This window comes from Rhopilema esculentum, chromosome 18 (genome assembly GCF_057945365.1).
Source record: "Rhopilema esculentum isolate cy_ngs chromosome 18, ASM5794536v1, whole genome shotgun sequence".
Classification (NCBI taxonomy): domain Eukaryota; kingdom Metazoa; phylum Cnidaria; class Scyphozoa; order Rhizostomeae; family Rhizostomatidae; genus Rhopilema; species Rhopilema esculentum.
In genome coordinates this window covers 5,508,935-5,529,646 of record NC_142832.1, presented here as the reverse complement: position 1 = coordinate 5,529,646, position 20,712 = coordinate 5,508,935, and the positions used below count along the sequence as shown (strand labels likewise).

The 20,712-nt window shown below is 35.7% G+C and overlaps 2 protein-coding genes across 2 annotated transcripts; both read left to right on the top strand.

Annotated features, from left to right (window-relative positions):
• The first annotated feature begins 438 nt into the window (after positions 1 to 438).
• Positions 439 to 5,130, top strand: LOC135681008 (DNA sliding clamp PCNA). Its single transcript, XM_065195259.2, has 9 exons — positions 439 to 596; positions 1,442 to 1,720; positions 2,035 to 2,132; positions 2,479 to 2,546; positions 2,830 to 2,914; positions 3,294 to 3,403; positions 3,818 to 3,886; positions 4,283 to 4,374; positions 4,602 to 5,130. The coding sequence occupies exons 2-9, from the start codon at positions 1,500 to 1,502 to the stop codon at positions 4,660 to 4,662; spliced, it is 804 nt and encodes a 267-aa protein (XP_065051331.2). The 5' UTR covers positions 439 to 596; positions 1,442 to 1,499; the 3' UTR covers positions 4,663 to 5,130.
• Positions 5,131 to 5,270: 140 nt separating this feature from the next.
• LOC135681005 (uncharacterized) lies at positions 5,271 to 20,603 on the top strand. Its single transcript, XM_065195257.2, has 12 exons — positions 5,271 to 6,354; positions 7,248 to 7,515; positions 8,778 to 8,923; positions 9,184 to 9,219; positions 10,362 to 10,662; positions 11,119 to 11,267; positions 12,640 to 12,660; positions 14,682 to 14,945; positions 15,653 to 15,700; positions 16,358 to 16,448; positions 17,060 to 17,148; positions 18,074 to 20,603. The coding sequence occupies exons 1-12, from the start codon at positions 6,285 to 6,287 to the stop codon at positions 18,094 to 18,096; spliced, it is 1,506 nt and encodes a 501-aa protein (XP_065051329.2). The 5' UTR covers positions 5,271 to 6,284; the 3' UTR covers positions 18,097 to 20,603.
• Positions 20,604 to 20,712: the final 109 nt, after the last annotated feature.

Sequence of the window (20,712 nt, the reverse complement as noted above, 5' to 3'; positions counted from 1 at the left end):
GCAATAGAAGTGTATTTGGCATTACGTACATCTCTCAGGGGACAACAGATCTTATCTCAGATCTCCTGGAAGAAATTCCCGTGGGTAAACCTGTAAAAATTGAGAGATTAGCGACAGTCTTTATGAGGTTGGAGTTGTTAATGGCGGGAAAAAGCAGATAGATATGGAAGAGGCAGTAAATTTCTCTAGTACCTGCAGTGGATAGGATGACGTGCCAAGAAAAAAACTTGAACTGTCTGGGAAAGTGCCTTGGTCATTCGATTTTTCAAAAGAGGACTCCCCGATCAGGAAACAATCATCGTTGACATGATTTGATGATATTTTCTAGGTTCAAATTTGGTTTTTTAAGTTTCAAGAAGTGTTTTCTCATATTCTTTTGGATTCTGAATGAAGAATATATATCGATGCTCATTCAAGTCAAGCGTTCATTTCAGGGGTCTTTTGGAATTGCCTCGTTCCTTCAACCTCGCTAACATTTCGCGCGTTTTTTATTTTTGGCGGGAATATCTATTGTTTTTCCATCGATCATATGACTGTTTTGAAGAGAGGCAACTCGTAACGCAACTCATTCGTCGGCAAGGTTCGAGGTTCGCAAGGTAGGTTATGAATCTATCCTCATCAAGATAATTTGTAGTCGCTGCTGTTCAAAGTATAAAAATAAGCCTTCTTTAGTAATTTATCTGTCGTTTGCCTTCAATCTTTTCTCGTAGATTTATTTTGCAGATTTACTTTTCTTTGGCAGGTAGTGGATGTCAATAGGCCTAGCCGGTGATAAATAATTCATGTAGAAAATAAATTTATGCGTAATTTAAGCTAGTATTTGGAGAAATTTTCATTTATCGTGTAAAAGCTTCTTTTTTAAAATATTTTTGTCCCATTGACATTGCATTTTTAGGCAGTTTTCATCTACCTACCTAGACATCAGTGTTTCCCGCCAAATTTTACATTGATACCCGCCAAATTCTTTTTTTGCTACCCGCCAAAACTTTTTCTACCCGCAAAACTTTTCATTGCTATACATCAAATTTTTCCTTCCCTGGAGCAAGAATACATGAAAGTTATTCCAAATGTTTAAATAATTTGGAAATATTCCTTATTTAGGGAAATCTACTAGGCGGGTTTCGTTAACATGCAAATGGCAAGCAATTTAGGCCCATTCTAGTTGGGTATCAAACCACGTCGATGTAGCATTATCAGCCTAGCCCTATTGAACATCTTTTATGCTAGCTGCAAGTGGTTATGTCGAAATTCATGTATTTACATGTTATTTAGTAGTAATCAATTATGTACTACGCTGTAAGTGTTACCTGCATTTTTTGTCTTTTATTTGGAATTTTTCAATCAAAAGTGTTGGGAATTCTGAAACAGAACCAGACTTTGTTCTGTCCCTAAACTGGTTTTTACTGCCTTTATTTTTATCACTGACTTTTATGTTTTTAAGGCTTATCCTGTTTGCATCATCTATCCTTCTAAAAGATATCTAACAATAAAAAATAACAATGTTGGAAGCAAGATTGACACAAGGATCATACCTGAAAAAATGCGTTGAGGCAATGAAAGACTTTGTTACAGAATGTAACTTTGATTGTACAGCAGAAGGAATTAGTGCACAGGCCATGGACACAAGCCATGTCAGTCTTGTTTTCCTTTTGTTACGAGCTGATGGATTTGATCCTTACCGATGTGACAGGACGATGACTCTTGGTCTTCAAATCTCAACGTAAGTTTAAATTTTAGTACTAGAAACTATAAAATAATAAGCAAGCTATAAAATAATACAAGAAACTTTTTTTAAAGATTATGTAATGCTGATTGATTTTGTATCTAGGAAAGCGACTTTTATCAATTATATCTTTATTATAGCACCAAGTTATAAGCACCAAAATTTATTTTATGCAAAAAGAGTATTTGATTGTTTGGGCTGGATCCACACCTATATACACACTCTTTTGCAATTTACACAACAGAGTTTGATATATGTTTATATTTATATTTCTATGTTTACTTTTACTAAAATATGAATCTTTGTGTCAGGCTTTCAAAAATTCTTAAATGTGGAAGCAATGATGATATTGTGACAATCAAAGCAGAAGACAATGCAGATACAGTTCAGTTCATCTTTGAGACCCCTAGTAAGTTTGTGTTGTATTTTTGTAATTGTGTCAAAAACTATCAATTGACATTTTCTGTAACTTCAGTAACTGACATTTTCTTGCCACCTTGTAGAAACAATAAAAAAAACCAAAGTCTATTTAAGCAAAATGGATATTATATACTGTTTGCAGGTCTGTTATAAAGTGTTTGATGTCATATAGGCAGAGCTTAACACCTTTTTTGTGTTGCCTAATTATCATGTTAGGCATGGAACAGGAAGTACCAACTAAGAACTGTCCTGTTCTATGCATCAGAATCCTCTAAGTAAACTTTTGTGTGGTTTGTAATCTGATCATTTCTGACAAATTATCTCAACATCTACAGACCAAGAAAAAGTTTCTGATTATGAAATTAAACTCATGGATATTGATGCAGAGCACCTTGGGATTCCCGTGAGTTTCTGTTTTATTGAATTTTTCCTCTTTTGATTCAGGGTTTAAGTGTAAAGCTATTTATCTTAAACTAGATATTTAGAAACAGAATATCTGCTTTAGTACTAAAAAGGAATTGAGAGGAAAAGGCAACTACAGTTTTAATATCTTGTTGAAAATACAATCATTGACCCATGAACTGTAGAAATAGCTTTAAGCAAAGTTAATTTATCATTATTAACATATAATGAATTTATCATTTATCATATATACTGCCACTCAAAATAGGTATCTCTATGTACAGGATCAAGAGTATGAAGCAATTATCCAAATGCCATCTGCAGAGCTGCAGAGAATTTGCAGGGATCTTACACAAATTGGCGATTCAGGTATTTCAGCTGTCATAATTTTTATTTGGGGTTTAAATTAAACTCCTATTGTCAGCTATTTAAGTTTGGGTGGCAAGTTACTTTGCTTTTGAAACTTTTCTTTTAATGCATATATATATATGTTGTGGAGGTACATAAATCTTCAGAACATAATTGGGGATACAGCACCCCTTTTTCAAAGTTGATAGGGGCTGATGCAGCTAGTTTAACTAAATTATGTTTTTAATATGTTTATATAGTTCTAATTTGTTAGTTATGTACCATTCCTAAAGAATTTTCATTCATTTGTTGTTTCCTGTTCCATTTCCAAATGAAAATACTTTTTTCATGTAAGCCTGACTCCTTAAATGTTTTAAGTGAATTGTCATTTGCTTTTTAGTGAATATTGCTTGCACAAAAGATGGTGTACGATTTTCATGTACTGGAGGCCTTGGGGTTGGAAATATTACCTTGAGGCAAAACACTGCTGTTGACAAAGAGGAGGATCAGGTAGAAAAAGAGACACTTTGTCAAAATTTATGTCAATGATAAATGTCAGAAATGATTATAGTAGATGATATCCCCTTTGACTGGACATATTTTTATAGCAGACACTTCCAATCAATAGACAGAAATTCATCCCAGTTTATTTATTTATAGTCAAAACCTTAGAGCTATACCCTCTAGCCAATGATCAACTCCCTACAATGGAATCTTCTTTTTCCTGATGCAGGTATAAAACATGTGAAGACTACACTGTATTTGCAATCTTAAGTCATTCTCATGGATCTAAATGAAGGATGATAAACCTAATACACCTTTTTCATGATAAATTTTTGTAAGATCAACCTATTTACAACCTTTTTTCAAGTTTTCTCTGCACTATATGTTTTCAGTTTTAATGTTTTTTATGATTTTTCTTAGGTTTGCATAGAACTGAATGAACCAGTTACTCAAACATACGCATTAAGATTTTTGAACTTCTTCACAAAGGTTTGTTTTAACTCAAATTATTTTTATATCAAACTTTACAATTTTTAAGCGTTACTATTTTCCAAAAATGGATTAAAAGGTTCAAAAATGAGAACAAGATGTTTTGTTGAAAGACTTTCTTCGTAGTCATTTGCTCCATGTTGTTGATTCTATCTGTGTTCCAAAAAAATTTGGATAGCTGTAGGGATGAGTCAATTGTCAAGAATTATACCATAACAGCATCACTTTAAGTTCAAAGCAATTTGATTTTATGAACTTTGTTCTGTCGGGAACCATATATGAATATTTTTTGAAGTTTCATGTCATGGTTGTTGCTAGCAGTGTGTCATGTCCTTTTTTTTAGTGTACCGTTTATCATACAATCAAGCTTGATAAGTGCTGTTTTGTCTTTTTTAGGCAACTCCTTTGTCAAGCACTGTTACTTTATCGATATGCAAAGAGGTACCTCTTGTGCTTGAGTACAAAATGGAAAACCTTGGTCACATAAGGTCAGTAGATGTTAAGTATGAGAACTAAGGCGAACATTTTCCTGTTTTATAAGCCATTTGATATTTTGTATGCATTTATGTTTATGCCAACATTTTGTATTTTTAATTTTCCAAACTGCCAATAATGCTGTTTTTCTTTGGTATCATCATGTTTAGATTGCATTTGGTGTTTTGCTGGCTGCTATTAGTGTTGCTATCAGATTTATGTTGCCCTTTTATTCTTGTAGGTTTTACCTAGCACCAAAGATTGAAGATGAGGACTCAACACAACAGAACAGTGCTGAATAAGAACTGACCTTCATAACAGCTTTTTGCCAATAGTTCTCAGTTTCAATTGCCTGTGACCTATTAGCAATTTTCTGTAACCTGTAAAGAATTTCATCTAAGGTTAGCACTAGCCATCTGAAATATGATAATGTTCCTTACACAATTGCCACTAGTTTTAAGCCTTGTGAAATGAAATGTTTGGGAAACTCATATTAAATGTGTCTGATATCCTTTTTTATTGTAATTTGCCTTTTACTGTGCTAAGACATATTTTGAAACCCTGTCTCTATTTAAAAAATGCCTCTTGAATCAAATTTCACTTTGTTGTATTATTGGATGTTGGATATATATGTGTATTATGAATGATTCTCTTGTAGACATAATCTGTTCTTTGTAGACATAATCTGTTCCTGTAAAAGCTACCTGCATATAGTCCATTGTAAATCATGAAATAGCTTGAATCCTCTGTTATTATGTCTGTAGACTCAACTACAGTGTACTTTTTGCTTAACTTTTCTGCAATAGTAGCATTTTTTGCTGTAAGAAAGCACAACCGTTTTACCACCAGGGAGTGCCAATTTACAAGATACCATAAGGGAAAGCCAGTGACTAACTTCTGTTTATGTCATGACTGGGGCTGTAACTTATTGGGGTGTTGGGGACTGGACCTCTCCTCAAAAACATTTGGAGCAAATTATTGTGTGACAAATTATTGCTGTTTTCTTTCAAGGAAATGGAAAGTTTCCTAAATTTTTCAGATATTCCAAGGAAATAATCCTTATAAATCTATAAAAGAAATCAGAACAATTTAAGGGTGGCAGCTAAAAAAGTATTTGTACAAGTACAAGTAATGAAATCAATCCCAAACCAAAGGAAGCACCATTGAGATTCCCTGTCCGGAACATCCCAGTGTATCCTTCCTTGGGATTACACCAGTTAGATACAACTTTTAATTTTCATTCAAACAACAAGGCCAAAAAGCAATGTATGTGGTATATATTTTTGTGTAGTTGCTAGCAGCTTCTGGAGCTCGCCCTCAGTGAACCGTAAATCCTCGAATTGCGACCCCCTCTTCAAATAAGCCCCCACCCTAGAACTACAAATTGTTAATAAGCCCCCCCCGATTAAGCCCCGCTGCTACCGTAAATCCTCGATTTGGCCCCCCTCGATTTGTTGATTGTTGCCATATGAGATTGCCTTTGGTGTTTTATTGAATTACCACAATAATTCATACCTTTGGTAATCAATAATTAAACGTTAATAAAGAAATTCCTACTAAGATAAACGAGGTCTATTAATAATGTCTTCTTGATGTCAACTATAATTTTGAAAATCTCCTTCGTATAAGCCCCCTCGAATAACCCTCCATCCAAAAATATCAAAAATAAATATGCCCCCAGGGGGGCTAATTCGAGGATTTGCTGTATTTGTTTTCTATGGTAACAACTCAATGTTATGCAACTGTTTTTTGTTATTACCACTGCGCAGAAAACACGCCTCCCGTGGGAACATTTCGCCGTATCAGCAAAATCTTGTAGCTATGTAGTAGTGTAGGTGGCACGTTCACACTTCATTCTCAACAAGGCAAAAGAGAAACTTGGTGTTTTTAGAGGATAAACTGAGCCTGCATCGGAATATCAGTGATGAAGAGGAATATTTACACCGGTCTTTCCTACTATTTTGCGGCCATCTTCATGTTATCAAGGTCAATAGGTATGTTGTTTGTTGCCAAGGCTCGAAATAATTTTAACATAAAAATGCCATTAAATGTTTACCTATAACTTTGGGTCAGCCGTGCCGGAAAAAATGTTCAGGCCTGTGGTTTTAGGGCCTGTGGGTCCTTGGGTAAAAAATATTTGCAGGGACCCAGTTATTTTTGGCTACCATGAGAGCGCAGGGCCTAAGGTCTGTGGTCTGTGGGGGTTTCCCCGGCGGGGATTGACAAATTATCACAATGTATCTGTCTCACAAAATCCAGGAGGGAATGTTTAAAATTCACTCTATACTAAATTGAACATTTTTGGAGGTTTAGGCAGGGCCTCCTTGCCCCCCCCCCCCCCCCCACTTTTCAACCTTTGTCGGAGCCCATGTTAGGTGGCTGGTTATAAATTTCATTGCAATGGCACTCTTGCCACCATGAGCACTTCTTCCAGGAGTCCAGAAGCATGACGTCATGAAGCAAATCTGTAAATAGTAGAATTTTCTATTTTTTGCCAACAAAACAGGCACGAGAAAGCTGTAAAATTCTAAAATTTATGTGATATGTGCCCAAAGAAAGATTTAAATTTTGCTAATTGATTACTGTTATTTTTATTTGTTCATGAAATTTAGATCTGATCAAATTACAGGTAATTTGACAAGGAAATACCTGTTCTTTCAGACAACACATAACAGCTGATTTTGAACATTTAGAAGTCTTTCATAATAGTCTTTCAGGTAATTTGGGTCAACCAAAAATATTCTGAAAAGAAAGGTTTTATGACATCACAACTTATGAATACCCAGTTATCTTGGCTTTAAAACAAAGATGTCCATTTCTGGAGCTGCATAGCCCCCTTTCCTTTCAATAGATTATCTCTAATTTGATATTTTGTATTCTTTTATAGCTTTGAAAAATGTTGCTTTGAATAAGCCAACAAAACAATCTTCAACATTTAATGGAAGTGTACCATCAATAGCGGTAGATGGTAATAGTTCAAACATGTTCTGCTCACAAACAGGATTTCAAACTAAACCATGGTGGCGTGTAGAGTTGATGGACACATACACAATTGAGTATGTGAGCATAACAAGTAGAAGAGACTGCTGTTGGAGTAGATTAAGAATGCTTCAAGTCAAAGTTGGATATTCTCCAAGCCATGCACACAATAAGCAGTAAGAAGTGTTAATTTCTTTATGTTTTCTTACACTTGAGAGAAAAGAGAAAAAGAGTATGTGAGAATAACAAGCTGAAAAGACTACTGTTGGAGTAGATTAAGAACTCTTCAAGTCAGAGTTAAATATTCTCAAAGCCATGTCAACAATCAGGGCTGCTGCTAGGTGGAATGGGCCCCAGGGCAAAAGCCTAGGCAAGGCTCAGAAGGTGAAAAGTTTTTGAACCACACCCTGTTTTTTTCCTGGAGATGTTCTTGCTCTGAAATTGACGGCTAAAATAGGCTTTATATGCTGTTTTTCTAGATTTTTCTCATGCACCTTTGGTCTGTGGTTCGATAAATACAAAATAGGCATGATTGTGGTGTTACAAATTAACTCAAAAAGGAGCAATTCAAAATGAGTCACCTTCTGAGCTCTTCTCTTCCCAATATATTCTATTCAAACTATTACCCATTAATTTTCCAAGCCTTTACAGTTACTTCATTCTTTTTAGCAAAATCACTTTAAATACTCAAGCCAACATTCTGTGTCATTTTGGCAGACCCATTTTGCTGGCCTGAGTTCAAGATTGTCGAAAAGACAATGTTTAAGCTTGCAAGCAGCTACTCTTAAGTTCAGAATAAACAGAAAAATAACCAGGATGGGTGGAAAATTTCTTGATCCAAATAACAATAAATGGGGGGGGTTCTAGAATAAACACGGTGCTAGAATATTTTCTAAGTAATGGTAAACTGGGGTGAATGGTTAGCAGCCCCTTTTGAATAAAAATGGTTTTTTAATTGCAAGCTTTGTTTATAACATAACATTATGTGCCAATGGTATATGATGAAAAAATTTCTTCATAATTTTTCCACTATTTATTTCTGTTCTCAATGCTTGTTCTTTAAATTCTGAGCATCTTGAGAATATGGCCTACATTGCTTCATGTGTGGTTTTCTGATTTTCACACCTTCACTTATTGGTATCAAAAAATTGTTCTGTTTTTTATATTTCCAGTAAATTTGTTTTATTGGGAATAGAGTTTAAATCTCACTAAGGTTTTACAAAGCAGATTGGATTTTTAAATTTCACCTATCCCTAGCATTTATCGGGTTTTTATATCAAGAACAAAAATCTTAAATAAACAAAATGTACAAAATTATTGTTTATTTCTTTAGCTGAGTTGTATTATATTTGGTCAAAGCTATTTCTTTGAGATGTTGTCAATCTTTTTTGGTGGCTTTAGCAAGTTAAAAAAACTTTATTCTATCACTGTTTTTCAGCTGCGCCTTTCACAGTGGTTCATTTGGCCAGGGTGAAACCAAAGACTTTTTCTGTTCAACCATGGCTAGAGGCAGCTACGTCTCTATTCAGCTATTGGCAAGCGGATATTTATCATTAGTGGAAGTACAGGTTTTTGTTATTGATGGTTAGTACTGCAAGTTTTTGTTAGCCATAGAAGAGGGAAATATTTGGTTTAGTATCACGACCTATAAATAAATTATTTTGCTACAACCTCCCCTCTTTGGCTCTTTGGCACGCCTCTGTTTATTTTGTAGGAAACAACACGATCTTGCTTCTACTAGATAGGGAAGTTTTTTATGTTAGCATTGTGAATGTGTAATTATCTGTTATCTTGAATTTTCAATTCTGCAGTAATTGATTACTGGTATACTTTCTATTTGATAGATTTGATCCCCACTTTTCCTTCATCAAAGCTTACTGGTAAGTGAGAAAACATTTGCCAATTATGTGCAAGTATTTATGCTAAAAATACAATGTATAAAACTTATGAAAATAATAACAAAGAAACCGAGGTTTTTTCTTTTGAGCTTTCATGTAGTTTGTAGAATATGATTCTGGGGGTAGAAATTATTCATTTGTTTTCAAAACTTCAGGAATGCTTGTGTTAAAGTCCCATCTGGTGACGTGATAAATGTTCCCCGGCTATGACTATGGCCCCCACTATTCAAAGATACCCCCGTTTTATGCCGAAATTACTGTCCCAGTAAGCTGTTGATTCAAGTGATTAAATCATAGCTTAGTAACCATTGCAGAAGTATATGAAATGTCATCTTTCAAACTATTCTACGCTTTGATAATAGTTTTGTGGTCTAAACTGAATAAGATGTTTCATACCTAGTACGTAAATCTTCGGTATTTTGGCCTATTATTTTAGCATAGAATAAAAAATGGGCTTACTGCTGTCTTAAGAAACGTTCTTACAAGTTTTGAGAAATTTTGTCATGAATAAGGCACTACAGCAGTGGCGGCGCCAGGGGGTGGTATGGGGGGGTAATTACCCCCCATACCACTTTTTTCGAAACATGGTCTACATATTTCGTCTAAAAACAGGTTAAAAAGCACTAGGTAGAGGAAGATCATATTTCCTAAGCAAATTTGACCTGGTACAAAGCACTGAGACGAGGCGATTAGGGCGTGGTCTCACTGGCCACGCCCATTACCCTCCCACTCGGCAGTAGCTGGCGCCGCCACTGCTACAGTCAGATTTTTTGACAATAACAAAAGGACACTCCTAGGAAAAGGGCATTTTTATCCCCGTTGCCTCTTCTGTCAAAAAACAACGGGACGGTTGCCCACCGTCCGCCCTCTCTAGCGTCCTTGAGAAGGCTGAATCCCATTCGGGGAAGCCTTGGTAAACATCCATGCTGTAGGGAGGGGCGCTGTTGCTTCATTTCGATAGTATTGACAACCATGTCTAAGAAACGGCAGGTTTCATTTTTTTTACGTTGTTTGTTTAGTTGGAGAAAATTTTGTGATTCATTCGGCATTACCCTAAACTTTGAAATGCTTTGAAAAGTCTATCGCTGTATTTGATTTAGAATCATTCTTTGGTCATTTCTTAGGTAATATTGCATTGCAAAAGCCAGCAAAACAGTCTTCCAATTTTTTTAAATGTATCAACAAAGCTGCATGTCTCGGTGGAGCACAAATGGCGGTAGATGGGAATTTTTCGTCGATATTCCGCAATGGAACGTGCACCCATACAAAACGACAGCATAACCCTTGGTGGATGGTAGATTTGTCGGATCGTCATGTTGTCAGAAAGATTTCATTGACAAACCGGGGGGATTGCTGCTCAAACAGGCTGCAAATGGTGGAGATACGAGTCGGGGATAATCCTTGCTCAAGTACTTCAAATGCCATGTATGCAAGCTTCTGATCAATAATTTAAATTATTCTTCTCTTGCAATGGGTCTTTATGTTGGAAGAGACAATAGTCTTTATCCCTTCCCTCACTCCTCAGTAGCCTAATCTGTATTTTCAAACATATTTTTGAGAATGTTTCTTTAGACCTTATTTTTAAGTATCTTCTGTATTGAAATTCAATGAAAAATGTTGACTAGACGTATTATCATTTATTTCTGTGCACTCTTAGTTCTGTGCGAAATAAATAAGAATAATGTAAGAAAATGCCCAGCTGCAGACTCAAACCAGCTGCTGTTTTGAGTTGCCTTAGTAATCGAATTTATTTTATGTAGCACACGAGCCTCAGAATTATCAAAAAAATAGCCTCTGCAAAATTTTTCTGGTTGTTTCAAGAGGAATGTACAATGATTTATATTATAAATATTTAAATCTTATTTGATTTTCTTGTTCCAGGTGCCGATACATTGTCGGTGAAATTGGAAAAGGGGTTACATTTGAGTTTGAATGCAAACCTCAAAGGCGGGGTCGTTTTGTCTTCATTTCTCTGAGGGGAAGTACTTCTCTCACTCTCTGTGAAGTTCAAGTTTTTGCGCAAAAAGGAGGTAATTTTTATTGCCATTTTTCTTTTTTTAAGAATATTGATTGTGAGAATATGCAAGCTCGGAATCATTTCAAGAGTTCATGCACAGCCTCAGCCCGCATATTTGTGTCCAATTTTCCTCCAGATGCCTGTTTTGCGATGTTCATAACAAAGAATTGCATGGCCGCCATATCTCTTATTCGAAAAGTGTGGTTTTTATTCAAGGGCGGGTAATGTTCCCCTGATTGACTTGAATAAAACAAGAATATTCTGAAAATATATTCAGGCTTAAACCTAAAATTTCTAAAAAATATCGAAGCTGGACAAAGTTTAAGGTATCTTTTTTAAAAAGAAGAAGTGTCTGTATGATGTTTTGGAAAACATTAGCATAGTACAGAGACTGGATTTTTCATTGTAAGACGGATGAAAGTTTTGAATCAGTGAAGCACCCCTCAAACTCTCTTGGAGTCAAAGAGCATGCGCATGGAGCTTGATCATTACTACGCATGCTCTTTTGGTTCCCTGGCAAGGAATCAAAGATTTTCTTAAAATACGAATTTTGTATTTCTTTATTTGGTGCTTGATATATTTGGCTCTTAATTTCGTTCGTAAATATGCATTTAAAATTTATGCTGCAAGTCCATGGTGAATTTTGTAGCAACCATATTTCTTGAATTCTACAATTTTGACAATGGAATTCATTAAGATTTAAACCATTTAATTTATATAATTGATTAAGTTATAAAACTTTTGAAAGCGTTGATTTTCTAAGACAATTCTGTATTTTGCTCCGATGTTAACCTTGTACAAAATGACAAAGGCTTCCCTTCCTGTATAAGTTCTATGTTTATTGTTTGTGTAGAACAGGAAGGTTTAAAGTTGCAACTCTGAGTTTCACGCTTTATGCTATCATCGCTTAATTGTTTGATGAGTGCAATCCCAAATTCCTCTGATAATCTTCTGGTGATTTACATAGAATACACAGAAGCCCAGTTACTCTTGCGCCTATATATGCATTTGTATTCGAAAGTATGGTTGAAGTCACATGTTGGTTCCCAAAAAGGAATAATTTCTTCATGAAATCGCTTTGTTTTCTCGCCCAAATCAAAGTATGAATATGAATTTCAAGATGTATTTAAGAAAGTAAAAAAACATTTTTGCCGAAGAACTTTCTCTGAAAAACCTAGGAAACTTTGAAAAGAATCTTCATCGTAGTTTATTGTCCGAAATTTTCTTCTTCCGAAAATTGTTGTATGCGTCTAAGAACATTTTTTCAAATTATTTGCCCAAACTTTTTTGCTTCATGTAGATAGTTTTGCAAGCTTTTGTCTTGATTATTTCATAATTAGTATCAAAGCAAAATTCAATTTAATTTACATTACTTTTTATTTTAGCCTCTCGTCCGTGGACTAAAGGTAAAGTCTACTCCATTTTTGCTGTTTCATTTCCATTTGTTACGCAGTCCAGTAATTCAAAGTATCCCGAACTGTTGATTGTCATTTTAAAAGAAGGTTGGGTATAGCCAAAGGTAGAATTGGAGCAGCTTTGTCCCCCTTTGAAATCAGAAATATTCAAAATTGAATGTTTACTGGTCGAACCATAAACAAGCTTGAAGCTTACAAACAAAACCTCAAAAATTCACCCAAACATGCTTTCACCCAAATATTCAACGTAAGCTTCGCACTAAGAAATGGTCAGCTTTCTTGGCAATTTTAAAACTTAGGCAATTTCTTTAGGTTTTTAATTTTTTAAAATTTTAGGTATTCTATTTTATTTCGTTGGAGCTTCCTTGGAAATTTCCTCAGTGCCGGGTTAGTTATGATACTATAAAGTTTTAAAAGCGTTTGAAAAAGCCAAAATTGAAATTCGTGAAGATAATAATCATCCAGAAGAGAGTCAATACAAAGGAAAGCATTATATGTAATCTTCTGTGCTTAATGTTATCTTCCGTAGAGGAGTGGAATAAGCAGGGGGCTGTGTATTTTTTCATAATTTTTGTAAAATAGGGGGGGGGGGTAAAAAATGACCTGGTGGGAATTCTAAAAAAATACAATTAAATGGGGGCGAATATTAAAGTCATTTTTTGGATACCAGAATATGGGAAAGGCAGCCCCTGGCCTTTTTTGACAAATTTCTTCATAATTGATTTTTGTTGTTTCGGGAAAGATAAATCTTGTTCATTACCTATAACAAATCGCAAGCTAAACTGAGCAGTTCAGTTATTATAGAAAATTGGCCATTTGGTAAGAACCTCAAACGGGCTGGACTATTTGCAACATTTTTATCGACTTTTTGCCGCAAGAATTCCATTGATCTGAGACCGTCGAGGAGCCTGCCTTTACTTTATTTACACATTGCTATATCTTACAACTCACCTCTGCATTAGTGGACACACAAAAGAGCGTTTTACAGGAAAATGCTTTGACTAATGGCGCAAATACTGATTTCTCTCAAAAATTTCTCTCAAATAATGCTTTGGTTTCTGTTAAAATTCTCTAACGCCGATTCTCAGGGCCTCCGAGAGGGTGGGCAATGGGGGTTGCCCCTGGTCCTAGAGGTCTACGGGGCCTTATAAAGTAATAAATTCCATTTTGAGAATGGAATTGATAAAATGTAGCAAAAATCAAACGATGGTAAAAAGTTTTAAATGATTGCAAAAAGTAACTACAAGAAATTTTCAGTGCAAACATTTTTTGCTTATCTGACCCTATCTAAAGGATAAGAATAACTTTCTGCTGGCTACGCTCGCAGGGGGATGGCCTCTTCTTTCGATTTCGCCCCAGGGACCCCCAAACCTCGAGCAAACTGGCATTCCCATTGACTCAATCTTAAAACAGATAAATTTTATCCCTTTTTTGTTTCAACCCTAGCCAGAACAAAGGCTGCTTTAGTTTAGATTACAAAATTATGTGTGAAACCAATGTTAGATAATTCTACATGATAATTACATATGGTAATTTTATATGGTATGATAATGGAACGAAACGCCTATATAGACGAACCTTCTCTGCCTCCCTTTTTTATCCTTGGCGTCATAAAAATCTATTTTTAAAATTTCTAAATTATGACAACATAATCCCAATTTGCAAAGTCAGTTGGGTATGTCAAAACTGGGCGAGATATGGCTATTCTGGCTTTGTTCATAAAGTTATGAACCAAGACCAAATCACACAGAGGTTTGATGGGGAAAGAGCCCCTGCTTTTGTGGCCATATCTCAGCCAATTTGTAAAACATTCAACTGATTTTAGAGCCATATTTTAGAGCAATGAGCTTTTAGAGCACATTTAGAACTATTGGGATATAGTGCTCTTTAGTGCTCTTTTGGGATAAATGGTTAACATTGAAAAATCCCAAGATTGATATTTATGACGTCATCACTTCGGTACTCTGCAGAACAGATGAAGAATTTTCCTAGTAATTAATCACACTTTGCAGGAAATTTGTCATGTCGTGGCGAAAGCAAGGCCTGGATTGCGGGGATTGTGAGTCTTATCGTCGCTATCTTCTGCTGCTGGAGAGCTAGTGTCGCAAAGAAAAGAAATGCACCTACCTCTGCTCCTGCACCTCCGGCGGCTCGCGCGCCTCCCGCAGCTTCTGCAACTCCTCCACCGGCGAGTCATTCTCGACAGGAATCCAGCGAAAATGGACGGAGATACTCGGATCCAGTTTTAGGAACAGATGATAACCAGACTGTCAGAAGTAGGCTATAATGAATTATAATGTTTACTTGCTTGCACAATTAAAACAGATGTAATTAATTTTTTTTAAATGTTTATATACATATATATATATAAATATATATGTTATTGCCAGTTTCTTTCTGAGAACATTTATTAAGTCAATATTTGGAGTTCAGGGCGATATATAGAAACTTCGATGTTTATGTACTGCACTTAGCACCAAACATTGGCCTCTATCAATGCTAAAAAGGACTCAGTGTTAGTCGAAATTTAAAGAGAGTTCGCCTCTTTTTTGCCACTTTACGCGTCCATTTTGGAAGTTTATTGAGTGGCATAAACAGAGTATTTTTTATTTATTACTGAATTTTCATTGACACTGATTGAATAAGCAAGGCGTCGTGGTTGCAACAATCATGTATGACCGGGATGTTTGACAACCAAGTTCGCTTTGTTCGTAAAGGATCATATCTATTACCCTTGGTACCATAGCCACATAAGTCCTACTGCGGAATAGAAGATAAGAGTGGTGAAGCGGAGGACCGTCTATCTGAGAAGACATTTCCTTCAGCTAGATGCTTCTCCGCGTATCTGCTTGGAATTCTGTTTAAGCGCTCGACAATCTGTGACTCCTATTACCCAGGGTTCATCTCTTACATTCTTGAATAACCAATCGTCTTACATGCTAATTTGTTTCACTATGTTTCTAAACCATTCTCTCTTTTTCAGAAAACACTTCAGCGCCGCCCCCAATCGCATTCATACCACTGCCAAATGGTTAGAACTTTGTTATATTTCTTTATAAGGAATATAGGGTAAAGCAATTTTAGAATGGGGGTCACACAGGTGATTCCCCCTAGCAGATAACATTCTATCTTTATTATTACTTTAGTTTTAATTAATTATTTTGTTTAAAGTTGGCTAATAACTCATTAAGCATGTCTAGCTAATTGTGAACCGCTCATATCATTTGCCATATTGCCCTGCAACTTTTGCATGGCGGTAGGTACAGGTGGTGGAGTGTCTCAATACTCTTTGTCGTTTCGTAATAAGTCGAATTAGTTGTATACAGCACTCGAATGAGTTGACCTATGCAAATTTCTCTTCGTTTTAACGGGATTTGAATTTCATCTGCACTATCTCGCTCTTTTCAATGTTAAAGAAACACCACTGTGGTAACAGAAAGGAAGTTCTATAATTTATCTACTAGAAGAAATTATGAGCGAATGACTTTAATTCACGAGCTCGAGTCCTGCCCTGGTTTCTCTGGGTTTGCTTGAAGAATCTTATTTCTTTGCCCGGTTGGTTCTGCATGGAATATTTTTTATCTAGTTTAGCTGCTTTATAGGAAGATGCACAATCACAAGTTTTTGGAAGTGTGATGTCAAATCTAGACAACTACCATGTATCATGTTATGTTCTTATTGATTATAGTTGCTCCTCCTCGATATGATGAAATCTATAAATGGGACAACACAGCTACTGCAACACCACCGCCATTATATAGCAACCTCGATATCAACACGTAAGATATTTTGATAAATTAATTGTTTTAAATTGGTCTCTCCTCACCCTCCTCCCCTCCACCTCCCCATCCTGGCAAGTGACTAAATAACTATTTCTTAATTGGGTAAGGGGAGGACATTAGATATCCTTACATTAAATAGCCCCTACCACCGACATCTCCCTATAATAAAAACACCCCAACTAAAGGGACCACCCTATAAAAGATAGCCCTTATTACAGGCATCTCCCTACGTTAGATTTCTTCCTACCAGTGACATCTCCCTCCAATAGAAACTTCCCTACGAATGACATTTCCCTACATTAGACACCTCCCTACTAAAGACATCTCTTTTCATTAAGCACCTCCCTACTACAGGCATCTCTCTGCAACCTACTGGTTCTCACTGGTAGAATGCTAGGACCGGGGGCACAAAGAGCACTTGTACCTAATCTTCTTTAGATATGTCCCTTTTCCTAGTGGTGTTCTCATTAGAATATTTGTAAAAGTATCTTTTTCTGATACATAGTGTCCCTGTCTACTTCTGCCCTATCATTATGCAATAGCAAATAGTGCTTCTTTAAAGCGTAAGGAAAATTTTTCGTTAGTATATAAATTGTTTTTTGTTCTAGTTTACCAAGTGTATCAATTTCTGATACCAGTTCTCCTGCCGTTTTGTCCTGTTATAATCCAGCATTCAACCTCGATGAAGGGGCTACGGGTAAGTAGAAGGAGTCTCTTTGTTGAAGCCTGGGATTTGAGGAATAACTTGAATGAAGATATTTTCATATATGTAACTTCTTTTTCTGCTTCATATATGTAACTTCCATCTTAAAATCTCTGCCAACGTGTATTGTTTCTTTACAATATCTGTTTTGAACAAGTGCAAAGAAAACTAGATTTGCATTTGATGAGAAAGCTCGAAGCAGAAACTTATAAATTAACTGGTTTTTTTAGATTTTGGCTTTAATGATAGCAGTAGGGTGATACCCAATTAGAAATGTTGCAGTCTTGTCACAAAGCACTCGTATTTTCCAAACAACATAATAACACTCATATTTACCATACGCAGAGCTTGTTTCGCACTTTCATTTTCTAACCAGTTAGGCCTATCTTTCTTGTTGCCGACCCCTTAGAATGTATCTACTCACTGTGTTTCATTTCATTCCTTTCCAGTCCCCTTATAACCACATCTTCTTCCTTGTACCTAGGCTCCTTTGCCTACTCCATCTCTGAACAGTTCAATGACCCCAAGGCACTCCCAAAAATTATGAATCCTATAAGAAAAACTATCTATGATAATGGGTCTTGTACAGTGTTACAGCAGCAAGCAGTCAACTATGGACCTGTATTTTAAACTGTAGGCTCTTTATTGTATTTTTATGTGACTTCTAATAATATTGCAAATGTAATATACACATAGTTTTATGCAGTACTTAAGTTTATTCTTCAAATCAGTTCTTTCTATTTATCTTGAATTTATGAATCTTGCAACTAACTATGAACCCTGATAGAATTCTTTTCATAGCAAATTCTTGGCTTTTCTAAGAACTGTTCCATAATTTCGTCAAATTTCTTACTTTTAAGTATGCATCCTACTGCATTTATCTTCATAATACCAATGAACCTTCTTTCTTCCTTTGCAGCGAGTTCAACTGTTGCTGACTGATAGTTTTTTATACAGATTTTTCAGAAAACCAGATTTTTATACAATGTTTTTGCAGCATATGATATTAAATATCATTTATGCTCAACAAGTAAAACGTAATTTTGCTAGCTTTTTATCATATTTGAAAGTAGATGTTGTTTTAAGACATCAATTACAAAGTTGCACAGTAATGTAGCTATCACGACCCCCCTCCCCCCCCCCCAATTTTTAGTAAGTTAGTCTCCCAGAGAAGCACAAACCTACAATGAAGTTAATTCCTTGGGAGGGGATTGATGTTTCAGACTAACAATAAAATAGGAAAATGATTACTTACTTTAAAGGCACAATGTCCAGATCCATTTTGCTGACCAGTTAATTTTCCTATTTGTTGGACTACACAGTGGATCTATTGTTACATATTCAATCGGCAACGTAAGGCTAGTTTTCGATGTTTTCTTGATCATAAATTATTGTATGAACTGTAAGCTTGTTGCTTGCTTTGAACGGTTGACTGGCGAGACAGTGTGCCTTTAAATCTTTAAGTTATAAATCTTTGAGTTAGCTCCATAGGGATAAATATGTTGAGACGTTTATAGAGAGGGCTAACAGATGCAATATAATTCAACAGATCAAAATGCGTTTTGGAAAACACTAAAATCAATTTACCCCACCAAGTTGAGCGACAAACAAACTCCTCAATCTTTCGAAATTAATGGCGATAAAGTAAGAGACCCAAGCAAGATAGCAAACACATTTCGCTCCTTGTTCGAAGAAGCGTCGACAAGGATCAGCTCGTTGGAGCAGTTTTTGTTGACCTTAGTAAGGCTTTGATACCATAGGCCACGCCATACTACTTAAAAGATTTTCAATTTACGGAATAGAAGACAGTGAATTGGAATGGTTCAGCGACTACCTGTACTCTCGAAAGGCGATGGTAGCATTCAACAGTTGTCTGTCAAATGAGCAGGTCTTGGTAACAGGAGTACCACAAGGTTCAATTCTTGGCCCTCTATTTTTTCTCATCTCTTTCAATGATGCTGTAGAAGTCATGAAGTATTCAAGAATTCTAAAATATGTGGACGACACTGCGTTGTATGTCGCAGGCAAAACAAGGGATTCAATTGAAAACAAAGTATCAAATAACATTGTCAATTTCTCAAAGTGGCTGAGATGCAATGAGCTCATATTGAATCTGAAGAAAGTCAAGACAGAGTCGATTCTTTTTGGAACAGCACAACGAATTGCGAAACAGCGAAACGAGCCACTCAAAGTCACAATATCACCGCCAATCCCAACAGTAATTAACAACATAACGGTTTATAGATATCTTGGCGTTCAAGTGGATACCATACTCAACTTGAACCCCCATTTTGACAAATGTTTCAAGCGTGCATCTGGTAGACTGCGACTACTGGCAAAATTAAGATCGTGCATGGACAATCCTACAGCAAGTACGATCTATCATACCATGATTCTTCCAACATTTACTTGCTGTGGTATGTTACAACTAAAGCTCACAAACACGCAAATAAGCAGTCTTTCCTTATTCCACTCTCGATCACTGAAAATAGTTTATGGTGATGAAACAGCAAACCAAGGACTCATGTCACCCATAAATGCGAATAAAATGAGAGCCTGCAAACTTGTGCAAAAATTCCTGGACAAAGATATTTGTGAACATTTTCGGAATTATTTCACTTTGATAGAGCATGAAAAGGAAACAAGAAATAACAACTGCACACTACGAGTATTAAAAAAGAATATGCACAAAAGTCATTTCTGAACATGGGTGCTTAATTGTACAATGAGCTACCTTTAGACATCCGTCAGACAGAGACATACAAGGAATTTATTGAAAAACCTAAAATGCATTTTGTGTGACATGACATTATTGGCGTAACAAACAATACTTCATCTCGATCTGACATCAGGTTTCATAGATTTCATTCTTGTAAGATTTTTTCAATGGCTTTTATGTAATAAATGTTCTTTCAATTTCATTTAAGGTTTAGGGCACAGGACACACAGCGATAACAGCAATGTTGTAATTGTTGAAGTGTTTGTCCTGTATAAATATTTGTTTTATTATTATTATAATTTATTTGGGGGGCTTAAATGGGGTTTTGCATTTAAGAATTATCTGAAACACGACTTCTAAAGTACTTTGTTTGTTGCTTTAAGAATCGTAACATTTTAGAATTCAATATTGGCAACTGGCACATTTTGAAAATGTTTCGTTTATACACTTTGGTATTTATTTTCATATTACTTTGAATATGATGTCAATAATGGACTAGAATTATGAATTTCTAAAACTGGTATTCAAAGGTAGGGGCTTATTAGATGATTTCACTTCGAGGATTGAGCTAATTCAAGGAGAGGACATACAAGGGGGGCATTTTGTGTATTAACGTTATACTTGAGACATTTCAATAACAAACAGTCACAAATTATAACTACTTCATTCTCAGTCTACCTTTAAACCGTTCTATAGCCATCCTATATCGATCCTATTACAGTAACAAAACACCAGAAAGCTCTAGTCTTTCCCTCCCATATGTTACATATATATACGTTTTTTGATGTATAGAAAAGGATGGTTTTAAGTTGCTATTACGTTTTTCACCGTTAGTAGGC

Bases quoted from the DNA above. Each gene is read 5' to 3' on its own strand.
- LOC135681005 (XM_065195257.2), top strand. From the start codon at position 6,285: ATGAAGAGGAATATTTACACCGGTCTTTCCTACTATTTTGCGGCCATC. The intron at 6,355-7,247 runs GTATGTTGTTTG...ATTCTTTTATAG, and splicing joins CATGTTATCAAGGTCAATAG to CTTTGAAAAATGTTGCTTTG. The intron at 11,268-12,639 runs GTAATTTTTATT...TTTTTATTTTAG, and splicing joins AGTTTTTGCGCAAAAAGGAG to CCTCTCGTCCGTGGACTAAA.
- LOC135681008 (XM_065195259.2), top strand. From the start codon at position 1,500: ATGTTGGAAGCAAGATTGACACAAGGATCATACCTGAAAAAATGCGTT. The intron at 2,915-3,293 runs GTATTTCAGCTG...TTTGCTTTTTAG, and splicing joins TACACAAATTGGCGATTCAG to TGAATATTGCTTGCACAAAA. The intron at 3,887-4,282 runs GTTTGTTTTAAC...TGTCTTTTTTAG, and splicing joins TTTTGAACTTCTTCACAAAG to GCAACTCCTTTGTCAAGCAC.